General features: G+C 36.0%; 1 protein-coding gene across 1 annotated transcript; it reads left to right on the top strand.

Moving 5' to 3' along the window:
• The first annotated feature begins 18,468 nt into the window (after positions 1-18,468).
• LOC122747483 (autophagy-related protein 101-like) lies at positions 18,469-18,813 on the top strand. The gene has a single exon (XM_043993474.1). It carries the CDS (start codon positions 18,469-18,471, stop codon positions 18,811-18,813), a length of 345 nt encoding a protein of 114 aa, XP_043849409.1.
• The last annotated feature ends 8,440 nt before the right edge of the window (positions 18,814-27,253 follow it).

Below are 27,253 nucleotides of genomic sequence, written 5' to 3'. Positions count from 1 at the left end.
ATGAGATAGAGTATATTATAAAATGCAAAGTGGATGATTTTGATTATATTAAATTAAAAAATTTTTGTACAAACAGAAGCAATGCATCCAAAATTGGAAGGGAGGCAGAAAGCTGGGAAACAATTTTTGAGGCCAGTGCTTCTGATAAATGCCTCATCTCTAAAATATATAGGGAATTAAATCAAATTTATAAGAATCCAAGTCATTCCCCAATTGAGAAATGGTCAAAGGATATGAACAGGCAGTTTTCTGATGAAGAAATCAAAGCTATCTATTCCCATATGAAAAAATGCTCTAAATCTCTAATGATTAGAGAGATGCAAATTAAAACAACTCTGAGGTACCACCTGACACCTATCAGATTGGCTAAAATGACAAAAAGGGAAGATAATAAATGTTGGAGAGGCTGTGGGAAAATTGGAACACTAATGCATTGTTGGTGGAGCTGTGAGCTGATCCAACCATTCTGGAGAGCAATTTGGAATTATGCCCAAAGGGCGATAAAGCTGTGCATACCCTTTGACCCAGCAATCCCACTTTTAGGTCTTTTGCCCAAAGAAATCATGGAAGGGGGAAAGGGACCCACATGTACAAAAATATTTATAGCTGCTCTTTATGTGGTAGCAAGGAATTGGAAGTTGAGGGGGTGCCCATCAATTGGGGAATGGCTGGACAAGTTGTGGTATATGAATACAATGGAGTACTATTGTGCTGTAAGAAATGATGAGCAGGAAGAATTCAGAGAAACCTGGAGGGTCTTACGTGAGCTGATGATGAGTGAGATGAGCAGAACCAGAAGAACATTGTACACAATATCATCAGCAATTGATTTTTAAAATCCTTTTTGAGCTCTTCCAGGAAGGCTTTTTGTTCTTGCGACCAATTCACCTTCCCTGGTGAGGCTTCACCTGTAGGCAATTTGAGACTATTGTCCTCATCTGAGTTTGTGTTGGCTTCTTCCCTATTGATACAGAAGCTCTCAATGGAGAGGGCTCTTTTTTGCTTCTTACTCATTATTGCAGCTTATTTATTTATTCTTTAAGTTGAGGTCTGCTCTGGGGGCACCAGGGTCCCTGTTTTGGGCTTCTTGTGCAGGGGTATAGGTGCTGTGTGACCGGGCTTTTACTCTGAGGCCTTTATGGTATGTGGAGATCCCCCACCCTGCACTTCCTGTCTGATTGCGCTCGGCCAGCCAGGTGCCAGACCCCGGCGTCTGATGCTGCCTGACCCGTTCATCTCCCTCCCGGGCGGTGCAGGTAGGTTTTTCCACTGTCCTTCTTGGCCACCAGATTTTTGAACCAGGTTCCGGGAGCCTCAGTTGTCCGGCTGTGGCCCGCAGCTCCTGCTGATTTGCCCCGACCCCCTCGGTGCTGGGTTGCTGCCCTGTGCTGGGCCTACCTTTTGCCTGAGTCAGACCGACCTTTTCCTGAAGTCTTCTAAATTATCTCTGGTTGGAGGACTGTGTCTCTCTGTCTTTTTGCAAGTTCTGTAGTTTCAGAATCCGTCCAGAGGCTTGATTTAATGTTTGTTTTGAGGGAACAGAAGGAGAGCTCAGGCAGCTTGCTGCTTCCTCTCCACCATCTTGGCTCCGCCCTCTGCTTTCCTTCTAATCTGGATTGGTTTTGTTTGTACAAAATCTTTTTAATTTAATGTAATAAAAATGATCCATTTTTCATTTTATAATATTCTCATTTGGTTATAATTTTTTCTCTTCTCCATAGATCTGGGAAATAAACTATTCCTTTTGTCAGGCAACTTCCTGGCTTCTTTCCACCATCTTTGAGGTCAATCTCCTTTAAAGATTCACTGAATCATTGGTTCTTCCTGATTGATAGATAATGAGAGGATGAATGGTTTATCATCTTAGTGCTCAAGGTCTTCAGCATTGAATTGCATGTATCCCTGGAGTCCCCCAGAAGTTGCTAGGAGAGCTCCAGGCCACATTCTCTAGGATGTCCCCTATAGAGCTATTTCAATCAAGTTCCAACCCTCAAATCATGGACAAATAAGTAGGTTAGGGAAGACAAAGGAGGCTCAGGATAAGTGCTTTTTTTAATTCCAAAAAGAGACCCTGAAAAGATCCATTTTTTCAGAATCACTTTTGTCTACCACTATAATTCAGAAGTCTAGTAATAACCTGGAATCATTAAAACTCTGAGTTCCATTCTCAGAAATACATATTTTATATGAGAAATGATGCCTACTTTATTAGTCTCTACTCAAAGGATCATAGATTGAAAGTCTGGAAGAACAGAAGAGGTCATTCTGTCTAACAGTCTGAATGTGGTAGTGGGGAAACTGAGCGCAAGGTTTGTAAGTGAAAGAGATGGGAAGTGCATCCAAGTCCTTTGGTTCTAATCTTAACACTTTTCTATTTTGACAATAATCCTTTCTAATATTTATTTTGTTTGAACTTCTGATTTTACTTATGTAATATGCGTCCCAGTGAAGAAACTTCCCCAATGCAGACTGACAATGACTCTAAAATGTATATTTTAAAAGATTTATTTGGGACATTGAGATTTTAAAGGACATACCAAGGATTGCCTAAGAAGGATCAGAAACAGGACTCAAACCCAAGTCATTGAAGCTGGTTCTCTAGCCATTATGACATGCTACCTGCAAATGTACAGTGATAAAATGGTATGTCATAGTCTTGGTCAGCCACTAGTTAGCTCTAAGTCTCATTAGTGGGGCAAAGCAATAGCTATTATTGCAAATGGTGAGGCTAAGATTATAAAAACCAATGAGCAAAGAGGAGAGAGAGCATAAAACCCTTGAAAGTAGGAACTACTTCAGTTTTGAGATTATATATTTAGTGCATAGGAATTGAGCAAAATGTTTTTGTAATTATAGTCATTTAAAAGAGAGAGGAAATAAGGGAAATGAAAAAAAAGAGCAAAATTAGAAAAGACAGTAAGGGAGGAACTGAGAGCATTGATTTATCCTTCCCCCATAACAATAATTGTGCTGTGTTGTTACTTGGACCTTGTGCCTGTTCTCTCCTTTGCCTGGTTTCATGGTCATTTATTCTAGCGGTTTTTATCTCCCATTTGGTCATAGAAGGTTTCATTCCCACTCCCATTCTGCTGTAATCCTTCCATAACTCTTCTTGAGTTTACTTTAGATTGTTGTGTACTTGTTTGTCCTTCATTCTCAAAGAGAATCATGACATTGGGAGGTGATGTCACAAATTGCAATGAATTGGATTTAAGTGCAAGGTCACCAGCCTCACTCTCTCCTCCAGAAACATCTGGGTCCTGTGTCAAGATATACATCAGGATGCCTGGAGAAGGCCCTAGATTTTTAAGACAATTGAGGTTAAGTGATTTGTGCAGGGTCACAAAGCTTGTAATCGTCTGAGGTAAGATTTAAACTCAAGTTCTCCCAACTTCAGGGGCAGTGCTCTATCCACTGCACCACCTAGCTGCCCCTATTGTGCACTAAATTTCCCCAAATAACTTAGCCTTACAAAATGAAGACAGTTCTAGAAAATGACAGAGGTGATCAGGAAGGATCTTGCTTAATTTGATGAATTCCCCCATTCACTTGATGTAATTGCAAACCATAGCATTTGTTGTAACAACCACCATGGACTTGGACATGTGCCCTGGCTCCTAGATGAAGGAACTTGGCCTTGCTAGGATGACAGAGAATTCCTTTGATTAGATTCTAATGACTATAATGCCTCCTGAGAGTAGAGAAAAAGTACAGACTCCTTTTACTTCCCTCTCACTCTCATCTATTAGAGTGAGGAGAAATCACTCTAACCTTCCTGTTTTGGACCTTTGTCTCTTAATATGCACTTGAGACATATTTAAGTTATATTTTAGATATTACCTCAAAACAAAAATGTTAAGCACATAGTTCACAGGCCTAATGTGACTCACAACATTCACTATTGTGGCCCAAACCAGATTAAATGTAGTTCCTATTGATTTTAATGTGTTGCTGTATTAATAATAATACATGTATGTGTGTATCATACATGTATAATTTTTAAATCAATATTCAACCTGCTGTAATCTTCATGTATGGTTTAGTGGTCACTACTTCTATTTGAGTTTAATGCCACTGCCTTGGGGTGTCATGTCCCATGATCAAATTTGTTCTCTTTGAGTTCAGACCAATGAAAGTGGGGCATAGGTAATTGTGTAGTCATGGAACACAATAAAACTTTCAGATTTCTAGCACCCAAATTCAATAAAATGGTGGTAGGATAGTCTATATAGCATAAATTTTTAAAATAATCATTAAGAACTCAGCTTAAATTGTCAAGAGCCCAGTTTAGAAGGCAGGTTGGTGGTATAGTAGAGAGAACACAGACACTGGAGTTAGAAGGATCTGAGTTCAAATCATCAGACCTCAGACACTTTCTAGCTATGTGACCTTGGGCAAGTTACAACCCCAATTACTTCCTCCAAAATAAATCCAGATTACTAGAACTGATTGGCAGCTATTATGGTAATCAATCAATAAATATTATTAAGCACTTACTATGTGCCAAGCACTATGCTAAGCACTAGAGAAACAAAAGAGAGAAAGGTCAGAACCAGTCCTCAAGGAGCTTACAATGTAATGGGGGAGAAAATATGGAACAGACATATTTTAAAAAATGTAAAATAATACAAGATTTTTTTTTAAGTAATTAACAATAGCCAGAAGGCACTAGAATTGAAGGGTTGTAAAAGTATTCCAGGAAAAGAACAGCTTTTATTTGGAACTTAAAAGAAGCCAGGGTTAGCAGAATGAGAGAGAAAGATCATTCCAGGCTTTACAGACAGCTAGAGTAAATGTCTGAACCCAAAAGATAGAATGTCTTGTTCATGGAATAGCCAAGAGGCTAGTGTCACTGGATTGAAGAGTGTATTGGGTAGTAAGGTATAAAAAGATTTGAATATTAGGGAATGGACTAGGTTGTGAAGGGCTTTGAATGGCAAATAGAACAAAGGGGGGTAATGTAGTAAAAATTATTGGAGTTTTAGCTGACTCATTTGGCAGCAGCCACATCTGGCCCACCTTGAAGTTACATGTGCTACTGAGGTCAGAAGGAGAACTCTCCATAGGCAGTTTTTGAAGGGCCTCCCCTTTTGGGAGAGGAAGATTGAATGCTCCCTGAAGGGAGATGGAGGTTCTTCTGGAACATGAGCTCTTTCTCTCTCTCTGGCTTCTGCCCTTCAGGTGGCGCGAGCAACTGTTTCCAGGTTTTGGTGAGTGAACACAGAAAACCCTAAATTCCTTTGAATTAGATTAATTGGAAATGATCTGGGGATTGCATAGGGTAAGTTTAGAGTTAAGAGTATTTATCTGTATTTCTTTTTCCTATTTCCCTATCTTTGATTTTTATTACTTTCACCTTTGTTATTTAATTAATTCCCAAGTAATAAAATCTGATCCTTATTTGAATTAAAGCTGTAAGGCTCCTTTCTTATTGGCCTGGGAGAAATATCTAAAAGGGCAGTTCAGAGGGGAGGGTGAACCTAAAGGTCCCTCATATTTCCGGGACACCAATATTTTGGCAAGTCACCCAATTAATGCTCCGTATATCAAATTTTAGCCCTCACAGCATTTATTAAAATATATTAGGGGTTAGCAAAGAGAGAGAAAGCCACCTTCACCTAGCAATCTGTGCTTCCAAAAAGAACACGTGAAGTTCTGAAACTTAGGATATTTGTCTACCCTGCCTGCTTCTGCCACCACATACCAGTTACAGAATGAAAAGGCCCCATCCTCAGTCTGTTCCAGTGGAAGCTTCCTGCAGGACTGGTAGAGGGGTGGTCCCCACACACAGCTCAAAGTTAATTGGCTGGTTCATTGATTGACCTGCCTTACAGGTGGTCTATGAATAACTTTCAGACGCTACTCACATGCTTTCTTTTCAGGGAGGTGTCAACCTCGTTCTCACAATGTCTTTCTCAGCAAGAGGTGGCACCCTGATTCTCACAGGATCCTAAAATCTTCAGGCCTATTCATACAGTCAGTTAGTTTCAGAGGTGTAAATTGAACCCAGATCAGTCAGACTATCTCCTCATATTTGAGGAAAGAGTTAGAGGAACTAGTATTGAATGCTAAAAAGAAATATCTTCATAAAAATTTATTCCAGAAAATGCACATGAACTGAAAGGAAACTATACTGTCAATGTGTTTTGCTCCATGCAAACTTCAGGCTTTCCTAAAGAATTTCGGAACCCTTTCCTCATGAGAAGAGCTGTAATATGAGACCCACTCAATGAAGGTTTCACAGGACAATCACTTTTAAAAATATGAGAATGACTTATAAGCAATAGCAGTAATACTTTTTCTTTCCACTTCATTTCTTTTCTTGACATGCTAGGTGAAGGTTTTTTATGAACACTTGGAATAGATACCCATTTCCCCCTATCATCTAGATTTATTTTGACATTTATTTTTTTTATTAAATTTATTTATCATGTTGATAAATATTAAGCTTTTATGCCCTGTCTATTTTTTCAGTAGTAACATTTTTTTTTGAAAAATACCAACAAAAAGTGTTTAACTAGTTATAAATCCTGGAATTTGAATAGTCTTTTGAAGTATGCTTTGGATGAAGAAAAAGAAAAACCTACTTCTTTATGCAGATGTTTCATTCAATTTTTTAATGAAATATTTGGTGGAAGAATAGATTAATGCAATTTTCATGGAGATTCATTTTTAGTTGTAATTCCTGCCCTCACTGCTTCTTTGTACAGGGATGATAGAAGTGTTACCTCAGTGCCATTATGTATAGCATATAAATTTATAATGTGAGAGCTAAGGGCTTTTCTCTCCTACCATTTATACTGGGAAAAGCATAATGGATGTATTTTTAAAGCTGTAAAATACTTCATTTTTAATTTCTGCAGTAGTTCTAAGCATAGAAAGTCTATGCTCAGTAAATACTTGTTAAGTGGATAAATAAATGAATAAACTAAATTTTTTTTTCTAAAATTACCCATTTGATTTTTTCCATGAAATCCTGAACTCCACCAAGGAACCAGACTCTACATTTAACTTCTCTTTATCTATATTGTTTTACTTTAAATATAGTTCTAGGCCCCAAAATTGCAAAAGAAGAAGAAGCAAACAAAGAAAAATAAATATAAGCTTATTCTTTTTTTTTTTTTTTTAGTGAGGCAATTAGGGTTAAGTGACTTGCCCAGGGTCACACAGCTAGTAAGTGTTAAGTGTCTGAGGCCAGATTTGAACTCAGGTACTCCTGACTCCAGGGCCGGTGCTCTATCCACTGGGCCACCTAGCTGCCCCCCAAGCTTATTCTTTTTTATTTTCATAAGTATTATTTTGGTGATATTTGCCTCAGTTCTTTAGGATAATGGGACTTAAAAGAGAATCCTATGAAACTTGGTTGGAATTCTGTTTTGTTTTGTTTTTCCTAGAAGAAACTTGGTCTGTTCTGGACTTCTTAGGGCAAAATTATCCCTGCCTTTAAATAATTAAATGTACAAGTTGCCTCTATTGTTTTGTGTTTCAAATGTATGTTTTCCTGGAGGTTTCTCAAGGTTTGGTGGTGGTGGTTGTGGTGGTGAGAGATGAGAAAGCAAATATAAACATGGACATACTTAGCAATTAGATGGAAGCAAGTGCTTTAAATGATACAGATAATTCAGAGAAAGATGTCTGTTGGAGAGAAAAGGAAAAAAAATAGCTTTCATGCAGAAAAGTGAGTTCATTACCTGCTAAAGTAGTAATGAATATTGATGGCATGTTGTCAAAACAATAATCATAGTTCACATTTCTCTGGCATATTAAGGCTTGCAAAGTACTTTCCTTATATGAAAGTATGACTCAGCCAAAGCATCACCTTATACATGAACTTTTTCATGAAGCCACCACACACAGTTCTAGTATTTATTCAGCTTTAAGTTTTGTGACACACTGTGCATGTATATCTCATTTGATCCTTACAACAACCCTATGAAGTAGCTTGAATTTTCTTTAGACCATTGTCTTGAATTTAGCTTTTGTTTGAATACCTCTAAAGCAGAGGAACCTACTATTATTGGTTCTTTTATAATCAAAGATACATATAACACAATGTTCATTTACATATATAAATGACATCAGGATGATTACATCTAAATCACAAATTATGGTTACAGAACATTTATCTTTAAAAGTATGCATTAAATATAACAGGATAATAAAAAATAAATTGTCCATATCTGCTTCCTTGTGGACATTCTTTTCTTTTACACTTTATATTTTCTTGATATTATATTGATTTTTTTCTTTCATTTTTACATCCCTTCAACAATTATAATTTTCCTCCTTTTTCATCTTTGTCAATATAATGGATATGAGATGGAATTTATCTTTACCTTAATATTAATGATTTTAAAATATTAGTAAAATTATGGATAATTTTCATTTCTTCATTCAAAAACTGCTTGTTCCATTTCCTAATTGATAAATGGTCAAGGGATATAAACAGGCAGTTATCAGAAAAAGAAATCAAGGCTATCTAAAACCATATAATATTTCTAAAAATAACTAATAATTAGAGAAATACAAATTAAAATAGCTCTAAAGTACCACCTTATACCTATCAGATGGACTTAGATGACAGAAAAGGAAAATTACAAATATTGAGCTGGTTGTAAGAAAATAGGTAAATTAATGGACTATTGGTAGAGCTATGAACTAACATTTTAGAACAATGTCCCCAAAGTAATAAAACTGAGTATACTCTTTGATTTAGCAATAGCACTACCACATCCATCTTCCAAAGAGATCAAAGGAAAAGGAAAAGGACACATGTACAAAACAATTTATAGCTGCTCTTTTTGCATTGACAAAGAACTGGAAACTGAGAGAATAACCATCATTTGGGGAATGGCTAAACAAGTTATTATATTTGAATGTAATGGAATGTGATTATATTGTAAGAAAAGATGAAAGGCATGGTGGATTCTTTCAATTTCTATTTTGCCTTCTGGTTCTAGAATATAAAGGCAATTTTCCTTGACAATTTCTTGGAAGACGATGTCTAGACTCTTTTTTTGATCATGGTTTTCAGGTAGTCCAATAACTTTCAGATTATCTCTACTGTATCTATTTTCCAAGTCAGTTTCTTTTCCAATGAGATATTTCATATTGCCCTCTATTTTGTTCATTCTTTTGGTTTTTCTTAATTGTTCCTTGATTTCTCATAAAGTCATTGTCTTCCATTTGCTCAATCTTATTTTTTTCTAATCATAAAAGTATTTTATTATTTTCCAATTACATGTAAAGATAGTTTTCAGCATTTGTTTTCATAAGATTTTTAGTTCAAAATTTTTTTTCTCTCCTTCCCTTCTTATCTCCCTCCCCAAGACAGAAAGTAGTCTGATATAGGTTATATATGTATAATCACATTAAATATATTTATGCATTAGTCATGTTGTGAAAGAATCAGAGCACAAGAGAAAAACCTCAAAAAAGAAACAAAAAAAACCAACAAAGAAGTAGAAACAGTATGCTTCAATCTGCATATAGAATCCACAATTCTTTTCTCTTGATGTAGAGAACATTTTCCATCATGAGTTCTTTGGAATTATTTTGGATCATTGCACTGGTGAGGAGAGCCAATTCTATTGCAGTTGGTCATCATACAATGTTGCTGTTACTGTGTACAATGTTCTCCTGGTTCTGCTCACTTCACTCAGCATTGGTCCACTTAAGTCATTCTAGGTTTTTCTGAAATCTGCCTGCTCATCATTTCTTATAGCACAATAGTACTCTATTACATTCATATACTACAACTTGTTCAGCCATTCCCCAATTGATGGACATCCCCTTAATTTCCAATTCTTTGCCACCACAAAGAAGACTGCTATAAATATTTTTGTACATGTGGGTCCTTTTCTGTGATCTCTTTGGGATACATATCTAATAGTGGCATTACTGGGTAAAAATGTATGTATAGTCCCATAGCCCTTTAAATATAATTCCAAATTGGTCTCCAGAATGGTTTGATTAGTTCACAACTCCACCAACAATTCATTAGTATTCCAAATGTCCTGCAGTTTCTCCAACATTTATTATTTTCCTTTTTTTCCCATATTAGCCAATTTGAGAGGTGTGAGGTGGTACCTTAGAGTTGTTTTAATTGACATTTCTTTAATCAATAATGTCAATCCTAATTTTTAAGGAGTTGTTTTCTTCAGAGAGCTTTTGGACCTCCTTTTCCTTTTGTCTAATTCAGTTTTTCAAAGCATTCTTTTCTTCATTGGCTTTTTATACTTCTTTTACCATTTGGCCTAGTTTGTTTTTTAAGGTGTTATTTTCTTCAGTACTTTTGGTGTCTCCTTTACTAAGTTATTGACTTTTTTCCATGATTTTCTTGTATCACTCTCATCATTCTTTGCATTTTTTCCTCTACCCCTTTTACTTTATTTTCAAAGTCCTTTTTGAGTGTTTCTATGGCCTGAGACCAATTCATTTTTTTTTCTTGGAAGCTTTGGATTCAGGAGCTTTGGCTTTGTTATCTTCTTCTGAGGGTGTATTTTGATCCTCCTTGTTACCATAGAAACTTTCTAGGGTCAGCATTTTTTTTTCTGTTTGCTCATTTCCAACAGCCTATTTCTTAACTTTTAACTCTTTGTTAAAGTGGGGCACTGCTTCCAGATTGGAGGACACACTGTCCCAAGCTTCATGGGGTTTGTGCAGCTGTTGTTAGATATACTTCTAGGAATTTGTAAGTTTTTAGCTCTTCTAAACTGGTATGATTTAAGGATCGATATGTTTACCACTCTGTTGGCCTAGGTTTTGGTCTGTTTTCTGCCCTGGAAGAGAGTCCCACTCCACTCTGGCCATCAGTTCCAAGGTGCTTGTGCTCCTCCCCCACCTGGGATTGCCACCCAAGACCATGACCTGGATCAGAGTGTGGACAAAACAGCAGAGTTCTGCCAAAGAGTAGACAAAGAGGTCCCTGTAATCTCCTTCTGGCCAATCTTTCAAACCCTTTACTGTCTGTTGGTCAAGTTCCAGAAGCAGTTGCTGCTGCTGTTGCTGATTCAGATTCTCCCAAGGCCTGCTCCTGATTTTCTGTGGCTGTGACTGGGTCTTTACTAGAAATGGGGCTGTGCTGCCTGGGCCTGTGCTGGATTGTGTTCTATTCTCACAGCAGCACAACAGATCTTTCCTGTGAAACTTCAAAGTTGTCTTTGACTGGAAAATTACTTCTCCCTGTCTTTTTGTGGGTTCTGCTGCTCCAGAAATTATTTTATGGCATTATTTGAAGTTATTTGTGTGTAATTTAAGATTCTAAATGTGGATTCTAATGTGTTCCCCCAGTTTGGGGGAAACTGACTAAAAATCACTGATAAAACGAGTTTAGGTTTTTAAGGGTTTATTGGAAAATAGAAAGAAAAAGATTGAGAACAGAATTCTAACAGTCTGGCATTCCTATCTTTCCTCAAATCTCCTGTGAAGTCCTCTGCCGCCACCACCATCAAGTCCGGAAGCCAAAAGGCCCGCGCTCTCTGCGCAGGCTCCCTTTCCTCCTTCCTGTCTCCTCCCAGACCATAGGAGGCTCCTCCAGTTGATTGGCTGGTAGACTTGATAGACAGCACCCATGAGCAAGCGTCATTTCCTGACGCCAAGGAAAAGCCACAATGCCTCTGAGGCATTTTCCTCATGGTGGAGCTCTCCACAGCAAGTCTCCAGTAGGTGGCGTCATTCCAATCATTACATTTGTAAGGATCTTGGGGAGAGATCAGGGAAGTCACTACATTTCCTCTACCATCTTGGCTCTGCACTTCCTCTTTTTTTGTTGTTTTGTTGGGTTATTTTATAATAACTTCAGCAGCTGTGGATCTGAGGAGATGGGGCTGTAGCACTTGAAGAAGCTGGCAGCTTAAATTTATATTAGGGTTGCTTTCCTGGACTAAGTTCTGTGATTTTGAAGGAGGGCTAGTAGTCTGAAATACAGGATGGGGACAAAAGGGATCTGTAATTCTGTTTCAAGAGTTCATTTTTTTCCCATACAAAATCCTTTATTTACTTTATAGATTCTATATTTAGAAAGAAACCAAGTTTACTAGGTTATATTTCATTATAATGTAAAACATTTAAATCACAAGATCTCTTTTTGAATCAAATGTCTTTCATTTTTGGAACTCAGAATAACAGTGCATGCATTCATGCATGTATATATGTATACATGTGTGTTTTTAATTTAATTTAAATTTAAATTTTTTTCCAATTGAATACAAAGAGATTTGTGGAGTTATAAATTTTTCTCACACCCTCACTTCCCTTCCCTGTCCTGAAGCCAGCAAGCAATATGATATAAATTATACATTATGATCATATTAAACATATTTCCACATTATGTTGTAAGAGAACAATTAGAACAAAGGGGGTGGGGCAGCTAGGTGGTACAGTGGATAGAGCACTGGCCTTGGATTCAGGAGGACCTGAGTTCAAATCTGGCCTCACACCCTTGATATGTACTAGCTGTGTGACCCTGGGCAAGTCATTTAACCCCAATTGCCAATACAACAAAAAAAGCAACAACAAAAGTGTAAATAGTATGCTTCAGTCTACATTCAGACTCCATAATACTTTTTCTGAATGTGGAGAGCATTTTCTACCCTAAGACTTTTGGCATTTTCTTGAATCATTTTGTTGCTGGGAAGAGTTAAGTCTGTCACAGTTAATCATCACACAATATTATTGATACAGTGTCCAATATTCTCTTTCTTCTGTTCATTTCAGTCAGCATCAATTCATGTAAGTCCAGATTTTTCCGAATTTCATCTGCTTATCATTTCATACAGCATAATAGTATTCCATTATATTTAACTTGTTTAGTCATTCCCCAATTGATGGGCAGCCTCTCAATTTCAAATTCTTTGCACCACAAAAAGAGCAGCTATAAATATTTTTATACCTCTGGTTCCTTTTCTCTTTTTTATGATGTCTTTAGGATATGGATCTAATAGTGTCATTACTGGATGAAAGGGTATGCACAATGTTATACCCTTTTAGGTATGGTTCCAGATTGCTGTCCAGAATGGTTGGATCAGTTCACAGCTCCACCACCAGTGCATAAGTGTTCCAATTTTCCCACATTGTCTCCAACATTTATCATTCACCTTTTTTGGCATATTAGCCAATTGGATAGGTGTGAAGTGGTACCTCAGAGTAGTTTTAATTTGCATTTCTCCATCGTAGTGATTGAGAACATTTTTTTCATATGGCTGTAGACAGATTTAATTTCTTCATCTGAAAACTGCCTGTTAATATCCTTTCAACATTTTTCAATTGGGGATTGAAGTTTATTCTTATATATTTGATTCATTAATCTATGTATTTTACATATGAGGCCTTTATCAGAAACACTGGCTCTAAATTGTTTCCCAGCTTTCTAATCTTGCTTGCTTTGGTTATGTTTGTGCAAATGCTTTTTAATTTAATGTAGGCAAAATGGTGTACTCTGCATTTCTTCATGTCCTCTATCTCATCTTTAGTCAAAAATTCATCTTCTCTCCATAGATATGACAAGTAAACTACTCCTTCCTTTTCTAATTTACCTATGGTATTACCCTTTATATGTAGATCATATAGCCATTTTGACTTTACTAGAGTGTAAGCTTTTAAGATGTTGGTCTGTTCCTAGTTTCTGCCATACTATTTTCCAGTTTTCCCTGCACGTTTTATCAGATAGTGAGTTTTTATCCTGGAGGCTAGAGTCCTTGGGTTTATCAAACAGGAGATTGCTATATTCATTTATTGCTGTGTTTTGTGCATCTCACCTAATCCCCTCATCCACTTCTCTATTTCTTAGACAGTACCAAGTAGTTTTGATGATTGCAACTTTATAATATAATTTTAGATATTATACAACTAGTCTATCTTCCTTTGCATTTTTTCACTAATTCTCTTGATATTCTTGATCTTTTCTTCTGCCATATGAATTTTGTTATTTTTTAAAATTCTATGATATAATTTTTGCTAGTTTGTTATGGCGCTGAATAAGTAAATTAATTTAGGCATAATTGTCATTTTTATTATATTAAGTATGGCTTACCCATGAGCAATTTATATTTTTTCATTTGTTTAGATCTCATTTTATTTGTATGAAATGTGTTTTGTAATTGTGTTCATATTTTTCCTGGGGTTGCCTTAGCAAGTAGACTCCCAAGTACTTTATATGGTGTACAGTTATTTTAAATGGGATTTCTCTTCCTATCCCTTGCTTCTAGATGTTGTTGGTCATATACAGAAATGCTGATGATTTATGTGGATTTATTTTATATCCTGCTACTTTGCTAAAGTTGTTCATTGTTTCAAGTAGTTTTTTAGTTGATTCTTTAGGATTCTCTAAGTATACCATCATATCATCTGCAAAGAGTGATAATTTTGATTCTTCCTTGCCTATTCTAATTCCTTCAATTTTGTTTTCTTCTCTGATTGCTAAGGTTAACAATTCTAGTATAATATTGAATAATAGTGGTGATAATGGGCATTCTTATTTCACCTGTGATCTTATTGGGAATGACTCAAAATCATCCCCATTGCCAATAATGCTTGCTGATAGTTTAAGAAAAATATTGTTTATCATCTTAAGGAAAGCTCCATTTATTCCTCTGCTTTCTAGTTTTTTGATGGAATGTGTACTGTATTTTGTCAAAAGCTTTCTCTGCATCTATTGAGATAATCACATAATTTTTCTTAGTTTTATTATTGATGTGGTCAATTATGTTGATAGTTTTCCTATTATTAAACCAGCCCTGAATAGCTGAAATAAATCTCACCTGGTCATAGTGTATTATACTGGTGATAAATTGCTTTAATCTCTGAAAATATTCTATTTAGAATTTTTGCATCAATATTGATTAAGGAGATTAGTCTATTATTTTCTTTTTCTGTTTTTCTTTTTCTGGTTTAGATATCAGCACAATATTTATCTCATAAAAGGAATTTCATAAGACTCCTTTGCCTATATTTCCAAATAGTTTATATACTATTGGAATTATTTTTTCTTTCAATGTTTGGTAGAATTCTCCTGTGGTTTGTGTGTGTGTATATGTGTGTGTGTATATGTGTGTGTGTGTGTGTGTGTGTGTGTGTGTGTGTGTGTTTGTTTTTGGTTTTGTTTTGTTTTGTTTACAGGGCAATGAGGGTTAAGTGACTCACAGAGCTAGTAAGTGTCAAGTGTCTGAGGCCGGATTTTGAACTCAGGTCCTCCTGAATCCACTGCGACACCTAGCTGCCCCTGGTAGAATTCAGTTATAAAGCCAATTGGCCTTGGGGATTATTTCTTAGGGGTTGGTGACTTGTTCAATTTCTTTTTCTAAAATGGACTTATTTAAATATTTTATTTCCTTTTCTTTTCATCTGGGCAGTTTATATTTTAGTAGATATTTGTCCATTTCATTTATATTGTCAAATTTATTGGCATATAGTTGGGTAAAGTAGCTCCCAATTGTTTATTTAATTTCCTCTTTGTTGGTGGTGACTTCAACCTTTTCATTTTTCATGCTGGTAATTTGGTTTTCTTCTTCCTTTTTTTAAAAATCAAATTAACCAAAGTTTTGTATATTTTATTGGGTTGTTCATAAAACCAGCTCTTAGTTTCATTTATTAATTCAATAGTTTTCTGATTTTTAATTTTATTAATTTCTCCTTGAATTTTCAGAATTTTCAGAGTTTCTAATTTGGTGTTTAATTGGGGATCTTTAATTTGTTCTTTTTCTAACTTTTTTAATTGCATGCCCAACTCATTGATCTCCTCTTTCTCCACTTTATTCATGTAGGCATTTAGAGATATAAAATTTCCCCTAAGAAATGCTTTGGCTGCATCTCAGAAGTTTTGTTATGTTGTCTCACCATTATCCTTCTCTTGGATGAAGTTATTGACCCACTCATTCTTTAGGAAGAGATTATTTAGTTTTCAATTAATTTTTGGTCTATCTTTCCACGGCTCTTTATGACATGTAATCTTTATTGTATCATGATCTGAAAATGGTGCATTAACTCTTTATGCCTGCATTTGACTGGGATTTTTATACCCTAATAGATGGTCAATTTTTGTATATGTGCCATGTACCACTGTGAAGAAAGGTATATTATTTTCTATCTCCGTTCAATTTTCTCCAAAGATCTATGATATTTACTTTTTTCCAAAATTCTATTCACATTCTTAACTTGTTTCTTATTAATTTTGTATTTAGATTTATCTGAGAGGGGGAGGTTGAGGTCCCCCACTAATATGATTTTGCTATCTCGTTCTTTCTGTAGCTCACTTAACTTCTGTAAGAATTTGAATGCTGTACCACTTGGTGCATACATGTTTAATATTGATATTACATCATTGTCAATGACACCTTTTAGGAAGATATAGTTTCTTTCCTCATCTATTTTAATTAGGCCAATTTTTACTTTTGCCTCATCTAAGATAAGGATCAATACCCCTGTTGTTTTTTTGTTTGTTTATTTTTGGTTTTTTACTTTAACTGAAGCATAATATATTCTGTTCCAACCTTTTAATTTTACTCTGGGTATATGTCTCCACTTCAAATGTGTTTCTTGTACACAACATATTGTAGGATTCTCGTTTCTAATGCACTTAGTTATCTTCTTTTGATTTATTGGAGAGTTCATCCCATTCACATTTATACTTATGATTACTCACTGTGTATTTCCATGCATCCTATTTCCCCCCACGTTTGTTTTTACTTTTCTCTTTCCTTTCCCCTGTCCCTTCCCTCTAGCATTTTGTTTCTGATCACCACCTCCCTGAGTCTACCTTCCATTCTATCAGCCCCACCTCCTTTTCTCCTTTACCTTCATAATTTTAAACTTCCTTCTATTAGTACCACACCCTTTTCTTTCCTGTTTCCTCTTTTGCTTCCCTATAGGATAAGATAAAATTCTATAAAACTGAGTGTAGTCAAATCAGATAAGAGTAAGGTCAAAATAATGCTCACCCCTCCCTTTTATCCCTCTATTGTAATAGGTCATTTGTGACTCTTCATGTGATGTGATTTACCCCATTATGCCTTCCCTTCCTTTTCTCCAGGATAAACCTTTTTGTTACCCCTTAAGTTTTTTGGTTTATTTATTTATTTTTTTAATATCATAACATTAGAATCAAGTTATATTCACAACTTCTGTCTGTGTGTACTCCTCCTATCTGCCTTAATAAAGATATAGTTCTCAAGAGTTATAAGTTTTGGGGCATCTAGGTGGTGTAGTGAATAAAGCATCAGCCCTGGATTCAGGAGGACTGAGTTCAAATCTGGCCTCAAACACTTGACACTTACTAGCTGTGTGACTTTGAGCAAGTGTGACTTAATCCTCATTGCCCTGCAAAAATAAAAATAAAAATAATTTAACACTGTACTTTTGGATTCTATTTTCTAATTACAAGTATCTTCTTCCCATGTAGGTATACAAACATTTTAACCTTATTGCATAACATTTTTTTCCTGTTTTTACCTTTTCATGTCTCTCATGAGTCATAATTTTAGATTGAATTTTCTGTTCAGTTCTGGGCTTTTCATTAAGAAAGTTTTAAAGTTCATTGAATGCCCATCTTTTCCAATGAAATATTATGCTCAATTTTGTTGGTTAGTACATTTTTGGTTGTAATTCCCATTCCTTTGCCCTCTGGAATATATGCCAAACCCTTGAATCCTTTAATGTTGAAGCTGTGAGGTCCTGTGTAGTTCTTTTCTTTCTTTCTTTTTTTAATTTAGAATTTTCCTCAAGTTACAAGTAAAAAAAGAAAAGAAAAAGAAGAAAAAACACAAAGTTTTTCACACTGATTTTTTTTTTTTTGGTGAGGCAATTGGGGTTAAGTGACTTGCCCAGGGTCACACAGCTAGTACATGTTAAGTGTCTGAGGCCGGATTTGAACTCAGGTACTCCTGACTCCGGGGCCAGTGCTCTATCCACTGAGCCATCTAGCTGCCCCTCACATTGATTTTTAAAAACTTTGTGTTCTAAATTTTCTTCCCCCTCCCTCATCCACACTGCCTATGGAATAAAACAATTCAATATAAGTCATACACGTGCAGTTATGCCAAACATGTTCACATTAGTCAAGTTGTGAAAGAAAATAGATAGAATAACTTCAGATAGAGGAACTAACAAATAAAATTATGCTTCAATCTATATTCAAATACCATCAGTTCTTCCTCTGTTGTTGGTTTGCATTTTTCATACATCCTTCTGATAGCATCTAGCTCATCATTTTTTTCAGTTACTATTGCTAACTGTATTACCCTCCATCCTATTCCCTCCCTTGATATTCACTCTATTTTTCTATCTTCTTCCATCCTATCTCTCCTCAAAAATATATTGATTTTTACTGCTCCCTCCCCCAATCTGCCCTCCTTTCCTTCATCTCTTCCCCCTCTTTCCCCTTCCACTCCTGCTTTCCCTCAGGGCAAAATATATTACCCACTTGAGTGTTCATGTTATTCCCCCTTTGAGCCAATTCTGATGAAAGTAAGGGTCATGAAGAAGTCCCGGTGGCCATTTTCTGATGAGTGCATCCCGTGGGATGTGTGGACGGTCGAGGTCCACGTGGTGGCCTTGGCCACAGAGCAGGAGTGGCACATCTGCCAAGAGAAGGTGGGGAAGAAGCTCTGTGAGAAGGTTGTCAACATCGTGGAGGTGATGAACCGGCATGAGTACCTGCCCAAGATGCCCACACAGTCAGAGGTGGACAACATTTTTGACACGGGGCTTCGGGATGTGCAGCCCTACCTTTACAAGATCTCCTTCCACATCACAGATGCCTTGGGCACCTTGGTCACCACCACTGTGCGCAGGCTTATCAAGGACATGTTGGCCCTCTAGCTGCACTGGACAGGACACTCTCAGTAGCCTTCTGAGTGGCTCTGTGGGCCTTGATGCATTCTCGCTTTCCTTGGGGACTTGACTGGGCAGGGTGCCTGGAGTGGGAGCCTGCTCTGGGCTCCTGAGGAATATTTGGAAGGAGCGGTGACAAAAGTTTGGGCTTACGGTACCTGGGCCAATCAGAGTCAGGCCTCCCGGCCAAGTATTCTATGATTTACCCTGGTATCCTCAGGCCCTTCTCAGCCTCCTCAGATGATTTCTTGATTGAAGCCCACCCGCCCCGCCCCCTTTTTTTTGGCTGACAGCAAAGGCTAATTTGCTATCCCTTTCAAGCTGTTGAAGATATCTTCATTTTCAGGTCCTTGCTTAGGACACCATTGTCATCTGTTCAGATCCTTGGTGTGGGAGCCCATTGCCCCTCTTCCTCCTCTTCTGGACAGAAAACACACTAAGGAATCGTGAATAAAAGTTGGAAATGTGAAAAAAAAAGAAAGTAAGGGTCACTCACTATCCCTATTCCTTCTCCACCTTCCCCTCCACCCCATAAGTTTTTTCTTGTTTCTTTTATATGAGCTACTTTACACTCTTCCACCTCTCCCTTTCCCTTTCTTCTGTTACATTCCTCTTACTCCTTAACTTTATTTAAAGATGTCATCATGGGTCAGCTAAGTGACACAGTGGACAAAGCACCAATACTGGACCCAGGAGATCCCAAGCCCACATCTGGCCCCAGACATAAGCCACCCCACCCTGCCTGCCCCACAAAAAGCAAGGATAAATGCTTTACAGATCTTAGCCCTTCAAATTAAATTCACATCTGTGCCCTCTGTCTAAGTATAGTCCTTTCAGCTACCCTAATACTGAGAAAATTCTTATGAGTTGGAAGTATTATCTTTCCATGTAGAAATGTAAAAAAGTTTAGCCTTTTAATGTCCCTGATGATTTCTTTTTTCTGTTTACCTTTCTATGCTTCTAGGGTCTTGTATTTGGAAGTCAAATTTTCTATTCAGTTCAGGTCTTTTCATCATAATTGCCTGAAAGTCCTATTTGTCATTGAAGTCTCATTTTTTCCCCCTGAAAGATTATACTCCATTTTGCTGGGTAGGTGATTTTTGGTTGTAGTTCCAGTTTATATGCCCTCCAGAATATCATATCCCATGCCTTCTGGTCCTTTAATGTAGAAGCTACTAGATCTTGTGTTATCCTGAATGGGGCTCCACAGTATTTGAATTCCTTTTTTTAACCTGCTTGCAATATTTTCTCCTTGACCTGGGATCTCTGAAATTTGGCTATAATATTCCTGGAGATTTTCCTTTTGGGATCTCTTTCAGGAGGGGATCAGTGGATTCTTTCAATTTCTATTTTACCTTCTGCTTCTAGAATATCATGGAAATTTTTCCTGACAATTTCTTAGAAGATGATTTCTAAACTCTTATTTTGATGATGGTTTTCAGGTAGTCCAATGATTTTCAAATTATCTCTTCTGGATCTATTTTCCAGGTCAGCTGTTTTTCCAAAAGAGATATTTGATATTGCCCTCTATTTTTTATTCATTTGGATTTATTTTATTATTATTATTATATTATTATTAGGCTCTTTTTTTGTCCAATTATTCTTAGACTATCCTTGCTAGATCTATGTTCCAGGTCTGTTGCTTTTCCAAAGAGATATTTTACATTTTCTTCTACTTTTTTTTTTTTGCAGGGCAATGGGGGTTAAGTGACTTGCCCAAGGTCACACAGTTAGTAAGTGTCAAGTGTCTGAGGCCGGATTTGAACTCAGGTACTCCTGAGTCCAGGGCCAGTGCTTTACCCACTGTGCCACCTAGCCGCCCCCATTTTCTTCTACTTTTATATTCTTTTGATTTTGTTTCACTTCTTCTTGTTGTCTCATGGAATCATTAGCATCCTTCTGCCCAATTATGATTCATAAGAAGTTATTTTCCTCAGTCAGCTTTTGCACCTCCTTTTCCATTTGGCCAATACATTTTTTAATGAGTTGTTTTCATCAGTCAATTTTTGTCCTTCTTTTTCCAAACTGTTGACTCTCTGTTGCATAATTCTCATTTCTTTCTTTTTTTTTTTTTTTTTAGTGAGGCAATTGGGGTTAAGTGACTTGCCCAGGGTCACACAGCTAGTAAGTGTTAAGTGTCTGAGGCCAGATTTGAACTCAGGTCCTCCTGACTCCAGGGCCGGTGCTCTATCCACTGCGCCACCTAGCTTCCCCTCTCATTTCTTTTTCAAATCTTTCTTCTACTTCTTTTATTTGCGATCTTCCGAGAGTGCTTTTTGTCTCAAGAGAAATTCTTCCCCTTTAAGGTTCCATATTTAGGTGTTTTATCATTGTTGTCCTCCTCTGAGTTTGTTTTGATCTTTCCTGTCATCATAGTAATTGTCAATGGTGAGGGTTTTTTCCTATTTCTTATTCATATTTTAGCCTCTTTTGTGCCTTTTTATTTTGAGTTCTGCTCCTGGGGTATAGAGTGCACTGTTTCAAGTTTCTTTTGCTAGGAAGCAGGGACTGAGTCACTGACTTTCTGCTCTGAGGTGTCAACAGCTTGAAGCTTATTCACTACACTGGATCAGAACAGCCTAGATAGGCCTGTTATGTAGCAGATACCCCATTTGGCAGATTGCCTTCTGAGTGTGGAGGGAGGGGGGCTGGAGACCTCACAACTGGCCTGCTGTTCCACTAGGTTGCTGAGCTTGGACCGTGGGTCCTCAATTGCTGATCTGTGCTGTGGCTAATAGCCTTTTTCTGGCTTGCCCAGACACCCTCTGCACTGAGGTGTGATCCCCTTTTACTCATATGATCTTCAGGCCTTTCCTGAAGATCTTCTAGGTTATCTTAAGTCAGATGATTGTTTCACTTTGTCTGACCCTGATCCCAATTGCCTTAAACATCCTTGGCCGTCACAAGTCATCCTGATATATATCTTGCCCCTGTACAAAGTTGACTCTGGAGTAAAGAGTGAAGTTGTTGACTATACATAGCCCTCCCTCTCTTAAATCCAATTCATTGTAGGTCATGACATCACATCCTGATGTTATGCTCCTCTTTGAGAATGCAGGACAAACAACAGAGTTATGGTCCCCCTAAAGTTACTCCTCTAAAGGAAAAACAAACAAACAACTATTCATTGGTTCTTTAACTCCCTACCATATAGTTGGCTATTTACAGTCTTCACACCTTTCTAGTTAACTTCCCTTGGATGATCACTAGCTTTCAAATACCTTTCCTAAAATGTAGCTACCAAGATGAGAACAGTACTACAGATGTTGTTTGACCATGATGAAATATAACAGTATTAGTACATACTGTCTTTGGACACTCTTTTTAATGAACCCTTGAAAATAATTAGCTTTTATAGTAGTGATAAGAAACTATTGGATTATATTGAGGCTGCCATTCACTAAATACTCCAGATTTTTTTTTCCACATAAACTCTGTTCTGGCCATGTTTTTCCTATCTGATACTCTCTGAGTGAACTGTTTAAATTAAAATGGAGCACTGTATATTTATCTACTAAATTTCACAGATTATATTCAAACATTTTGTTTATTATCAGAGGGTTATTGAACAGTTATTTCTACATTGTGTTCTTGATATATAGAGGGGAGACACCTAGTTTAAAAAAAATCTTATAAGGTATAATTTTGTTATAGCAAAGCAAATGCTTTAGATAATCAAAAAGTGATAGGTAAATTATAATTTCATAGTCTCTACATTTTCCAATTAATAGTAAAATTAAAAAATGGAGTTCCTTACTGAATATCACTTGTGAAAGCCTGCTTTGGATCAATAAATGCCTTTATTAATTATCCACTCCTTTTGTGATTAAATGACTTCATAAACATTCTGTTTATAATTGTACATGAATAACCTATACCTAATTGCTTACCACTTCAGGGAGTGGGAAGGGGTGGGAGAGATAGAATTTATAACTTAAAACTTTAAATGAAATGTTTAATAAAATATTAATTAATAGAAAAAAGAGTCTGTATAGATGGGGGAATAAGCACATACATCAACAGTCATTGTTTTGTTAGTCACATTTTTATTAATATGTTTGCTATCCCCTCCTTCTTCAGATATATACTTTTTGTTTTCCCAATGTCCACAAAACTATAATCACTTCCAGTAGATATTAATTCAATATATATTTGCTCAAACTAATTTTCCCATGTTTTTGCTTTATTTTTTTACTTTATTGACATTTATACAATTTCTCTAGGAAACCCAGAGACTGTAGTATTAAGGTCCAAGTGTGATGATTCCATTTTCTTTTCCCCTGATTATCTCTTTTAATGAGATGTTTTCATTTTTGTTTTGTTTAAGGTAATTTCTCTCTTTTTTTTTTGGCAGGGTCTATTTTCTTTTATGAAGAAAATTATTATTATGCAAATATTTTTCATTTTTCTTCTATTTTTAATTCTTCTTTTTTTTTTCTCATCACTCAATACCTTTGGGATGACTTTGATTAAATAGAAATCTTTCCAAGATTTCTTTTGACTGGCCATGCCTAAAGCTGATTTTCTTTATTTTATTCAGGAGATAATGCTCAAAATAATTTGCCATTCTTCTCTTTAATATTTTACAGATGAATTTATATTCTAACCAGATATTCCTTGGGCAACTGGTGGGACCATTGATAGAGTACTAGGCCTGGAGTTAGGAAGATCTAAGTTCAAAAACAGTGTCACAAACTTACTAGTTGTGTTGCCCTGTAGAAGTTAACCTGTTCTTGCTTCAGTTTCCTTAGCTGTAAGTTGATGATAATTATAATACCTTCCTCACAGCATTGTTCTGACAATCAATTAGAAAATATTTATAAAGTACTTATCATAGTGCCTAACACATATTTAGCAGTTTTTTAAAAAGCCTTCCTTCCTTCCTTCCTTCATGTGTTCTTCCCTTAATGCTTGTCTTCTTTCCTTACTACCTATCTTCCTGACTTTCTTCTTTCCTTTCTACCTTTTTGCCTTCTGTCCTTCCTTTGTCAAACATTTTTTCTGTTTGTCAGTTAAATTGCACTTGTATACTAAGGTGCTTTCTTGATTCTTTTAATCTCCATGTGCCAATTAATTTGTATTGGCCAAATTTTTGTATGAAATAATTACAAATGTGTTGCCATCAGTTTTATTGTACATTTTGGATTCATTTTTGTAGTCATCTGTTTAAATAAGAATTTGATTTTTTTCATTTCAATTCATCTATTTTTTTCTCATTATTTTTTCTTTTGATTATTTACAAATCTGATTCTAGCTCTACAAATCAGTGGTATTACTATAAAAAGCTGGATGAATCAGGATAATTTCAACTTCAATAGCAAGTCTTTTCCTGTTTCATAGATGGTGCTCTTTGGTGTCTGTCAGGTTCAGTAATTACTAAATCTTTTTTAAACAGAAAGTGCTAATGATATATGTAGGATGCTTCCACACAATCTGCTACTCTTTGGATTTCCACTTCTTTTTCCTCAACATTTTCACACACATTTCTCTCCATTTTTATATTTTCCTGTCTTTTACCCAAGGTCATCAGAGATCACTGGGTAGATTAATTTAAATGTAAGATTCATCAAATTAATTTACCACTTCACCTTCAGCAACCAATGTTGGTAAAAAAATTTTTCTGTTTGTCTTTTTGCAAATGCCTATCATTTATACTGCAATATGTGGTTATCAAATGCTATATTAAATAGTAGTTCCTATAGCATTATCTACCCCATATGCTCCTTTTTTGACATTTCAATGAGTATTCATGTTCCATCATTTTATTTAATTGAGACTTCCTTATTTCTTTTCGTTTTACTTACAGCAAGTATATCAAGAATGATATTATTCAGATCCTCTTTGTCATTGGACAAAAATCTAATATTTAGAGCCTAACTATCAAACATGCATGCATGTCGACCTCAACCCTCCCCAGTATAACCCAAACATATTAAAATGTAATTGGGAAATAATGTTATAAACACATACCAAAATAAAGATATGAGTTTTCTAAGGTAATATATGGCTTACAGTGACCCCCATATCTATTTGAGTTTGACACTACTGATTAAGAATGCTAGCAGTCAAATTGAAGACTACTGACACTTTAAAATGTATGTGACTATTAATATCCTATGTGTTTTCACTTGTCATCAGCCATAGTCACTGAAGAAGAAGAAGATTGCAAAAAACAAAAAACAAACTTATGGTCACTTTTTTTTATTTTCATGGATTAATATTAACAAACAACAAACAAAAACAGCATTTAGTCAACCATATTCATCAAGGTTAGTACTCAGAAAACAGAACCAGTATGTTACTAGTGCCATGTACAACAAACATCTTGTCTGAATGCTAGAATCTAAAGCACTTGTCCTCCATGGCATAATATCCAAGAGTTTAGAATTAACTTTAAATTACAATGAGGACTCAGTGTAGGACTTTGTGGGGAAAAAAATGGTAACCAATATCAGGCAAGGCATAAAATAGGGAGAAGTATGTTTTCCAAAGATGTTGGCTATTATGATGGAGAAAATCCAGTGTGGGTCAAGGTCAGAGAGAACTTGTAGATGCTAATGTCAAGAGTTTGTACATGACATTGTGCTAGATGCATCTTGCCTTACAATATTGCAGATCCTCTTAGATGAGACCAGTGATCATTCAAAAGAGTTTGCCCTTCAATTTAAGCAAAAGGAAAGGTGGATAAAAGATGTATTTTTCTCCATATTCATTTTACAGATACCTTGTTAGGCTTGCTATGTATTTTAACCCAGATACACAATGACATGTATGCAGAATAAAAAAGGAGGAGGAGAATAGGCTAGACTTACTTGGGAAATTACCAAATTTACAGTGTGTGTGTGTGTGTGTGTGTGTGTGTGTGTGTGTGTGTGTGTGTGTGTCTGTGTTTGAACAACAAAATTGCCATGAAAGCAAAGGCAAATCTGTAAAAAAAAAAAAAAAGAAAAAAAAAGAAACACTTTCTAATATTATTAGCTTTCAGGTAAAGGTAGAATACTACTGTCTCTGAAGATGGGTATACAGAAATTTAATCAGGAAGTGCATGATAGCCAAATTTCAAAACCCACAGGTCAAAGAAAAAGTATTAAAAGCAGCAAAAAAGAAACAATTCAAATACCATGGAGCTACAGTCAGATTCACACATGATTTGGCAGCTTCCATATTAAATAATCACAGGGCTTGGAATATAGCATACCAGAAGGCAAAGAGTTAGGTTTATAACCAAGAATCACCTACCTGGTAAAATTGAATATATTCTTTCAGGGGAAAAATGGATCTTTAATGAAATGGAGGACTTTCAAGCATTTCTGATTAAAAAGCCAGAGTGGAATAAAAAAATTGACCTCCAAGTACAACTCAAGAGAAACATAAAAAGGTTAAAAAAGAAACAAGAAAGAAAAACTGTAATAAATTTAATAAGGTTAAACTGTTTTTAGTTTTATATGATAAGATATATGTAAGTCTTAAAAACTTTATTACAAGAGCAATTTTTTTACAAGAACAATTATGAGTATATGTATAGAGGATGTGGTCATAAGATAATATTGAAGAGATGATAATATTTGTAAGTCTTAACAACTTTACTATAAGAATAATTAAAAGGAATATATGTAGACAGAGGGTGTGGTCATAAGGGTTCATTGATGGAGCAATACCCCAGAAAATAAAATAAAGTGGTAAAAAGAAATTGCATGGAAGAAGGAGGGGAGAAATTGAATGGGGTGAATTGGCTCTCTCACACACATGAAGAAGCATAAAAGAACTATCATAATGGAGGGGAAGATGTGGAGCATGGGCAAAGATTAAACCTTGCTCTTATCAATGTTGGCTTAAAACACACTAAGCTGGATATAGCAATTGATCTTATCCTATTAGGAAGTTTTTTGGTTTTGTTCCCCCTTTTTTTTTTGAGGGGATATCATCTCAACAAAGTAACCTTATATCCATACCCTCTGTTTACATATATTCCTTCTAATTGCTCTTATGGTAATAAAGTTGTTAAAATTTACAAATATTTCCTTGATCAATTTCTGAGGTAGTTTTTTAAAGGGGAATTTAGGAAGGCTTCAGAACATTCCTTCCTCACCCCCAGAACTCTGGCCTTGCAATTCATACTGTAGCTTCTTCACATTGAACCTCTAAGGTAGATAACACAAGTATTTTCATTCCCATTTTATAAAGTTTTGAATAGTAATTAAAATGCTTTCACAGGTCATGGTACTGATATCCTCTTAAGTTTATATCTAATAAAAAAAGGGAACAAAAACAAAAAAAAAGGTGGTGAGGAAGAAGAAAAGGGGAGATTGAATGAGGTACATTATCCCACATAAAAGAGACATGAAAGAGCTGTAATGGAGGGAAAGATGGGGGGTGGCAAAGCTTAAACCTTACTCTCATAAAAATTGGCTCAAATAGGGCATAACAT

The sequence above is a fragment of the Dromiciops gliroides genome, chromosome 3 (assembly GCF_019393635.1).
Source record: "Dromiciops gliroides isolate mDroGli1 chromosome 3, mDroGli1.pri, whole genome shotgun sequence".
NCBI classification, from domain to species: Eukaryota; Metazoa; Chordata; class Mammalia; order Microbiotheria; family Microbiotheriidae; genus Dromiciops; species Dromiciops gliroides.
The sequence above is the reverse complement of the archived record's forward strand: the minus strand, read 5'-3'. Positions and strand labels throughout refer to the sequence as shown.

Excerpts from the sequence above, each read along its gene's own strand:
- LOC122747483 (XM_043993474.1), top strand. The coding sequence starts at position 18,469 with ATGAAGAAGTCCCGGTGGCCATTTTCTGATGAGTGCATCCCGTGGGAT.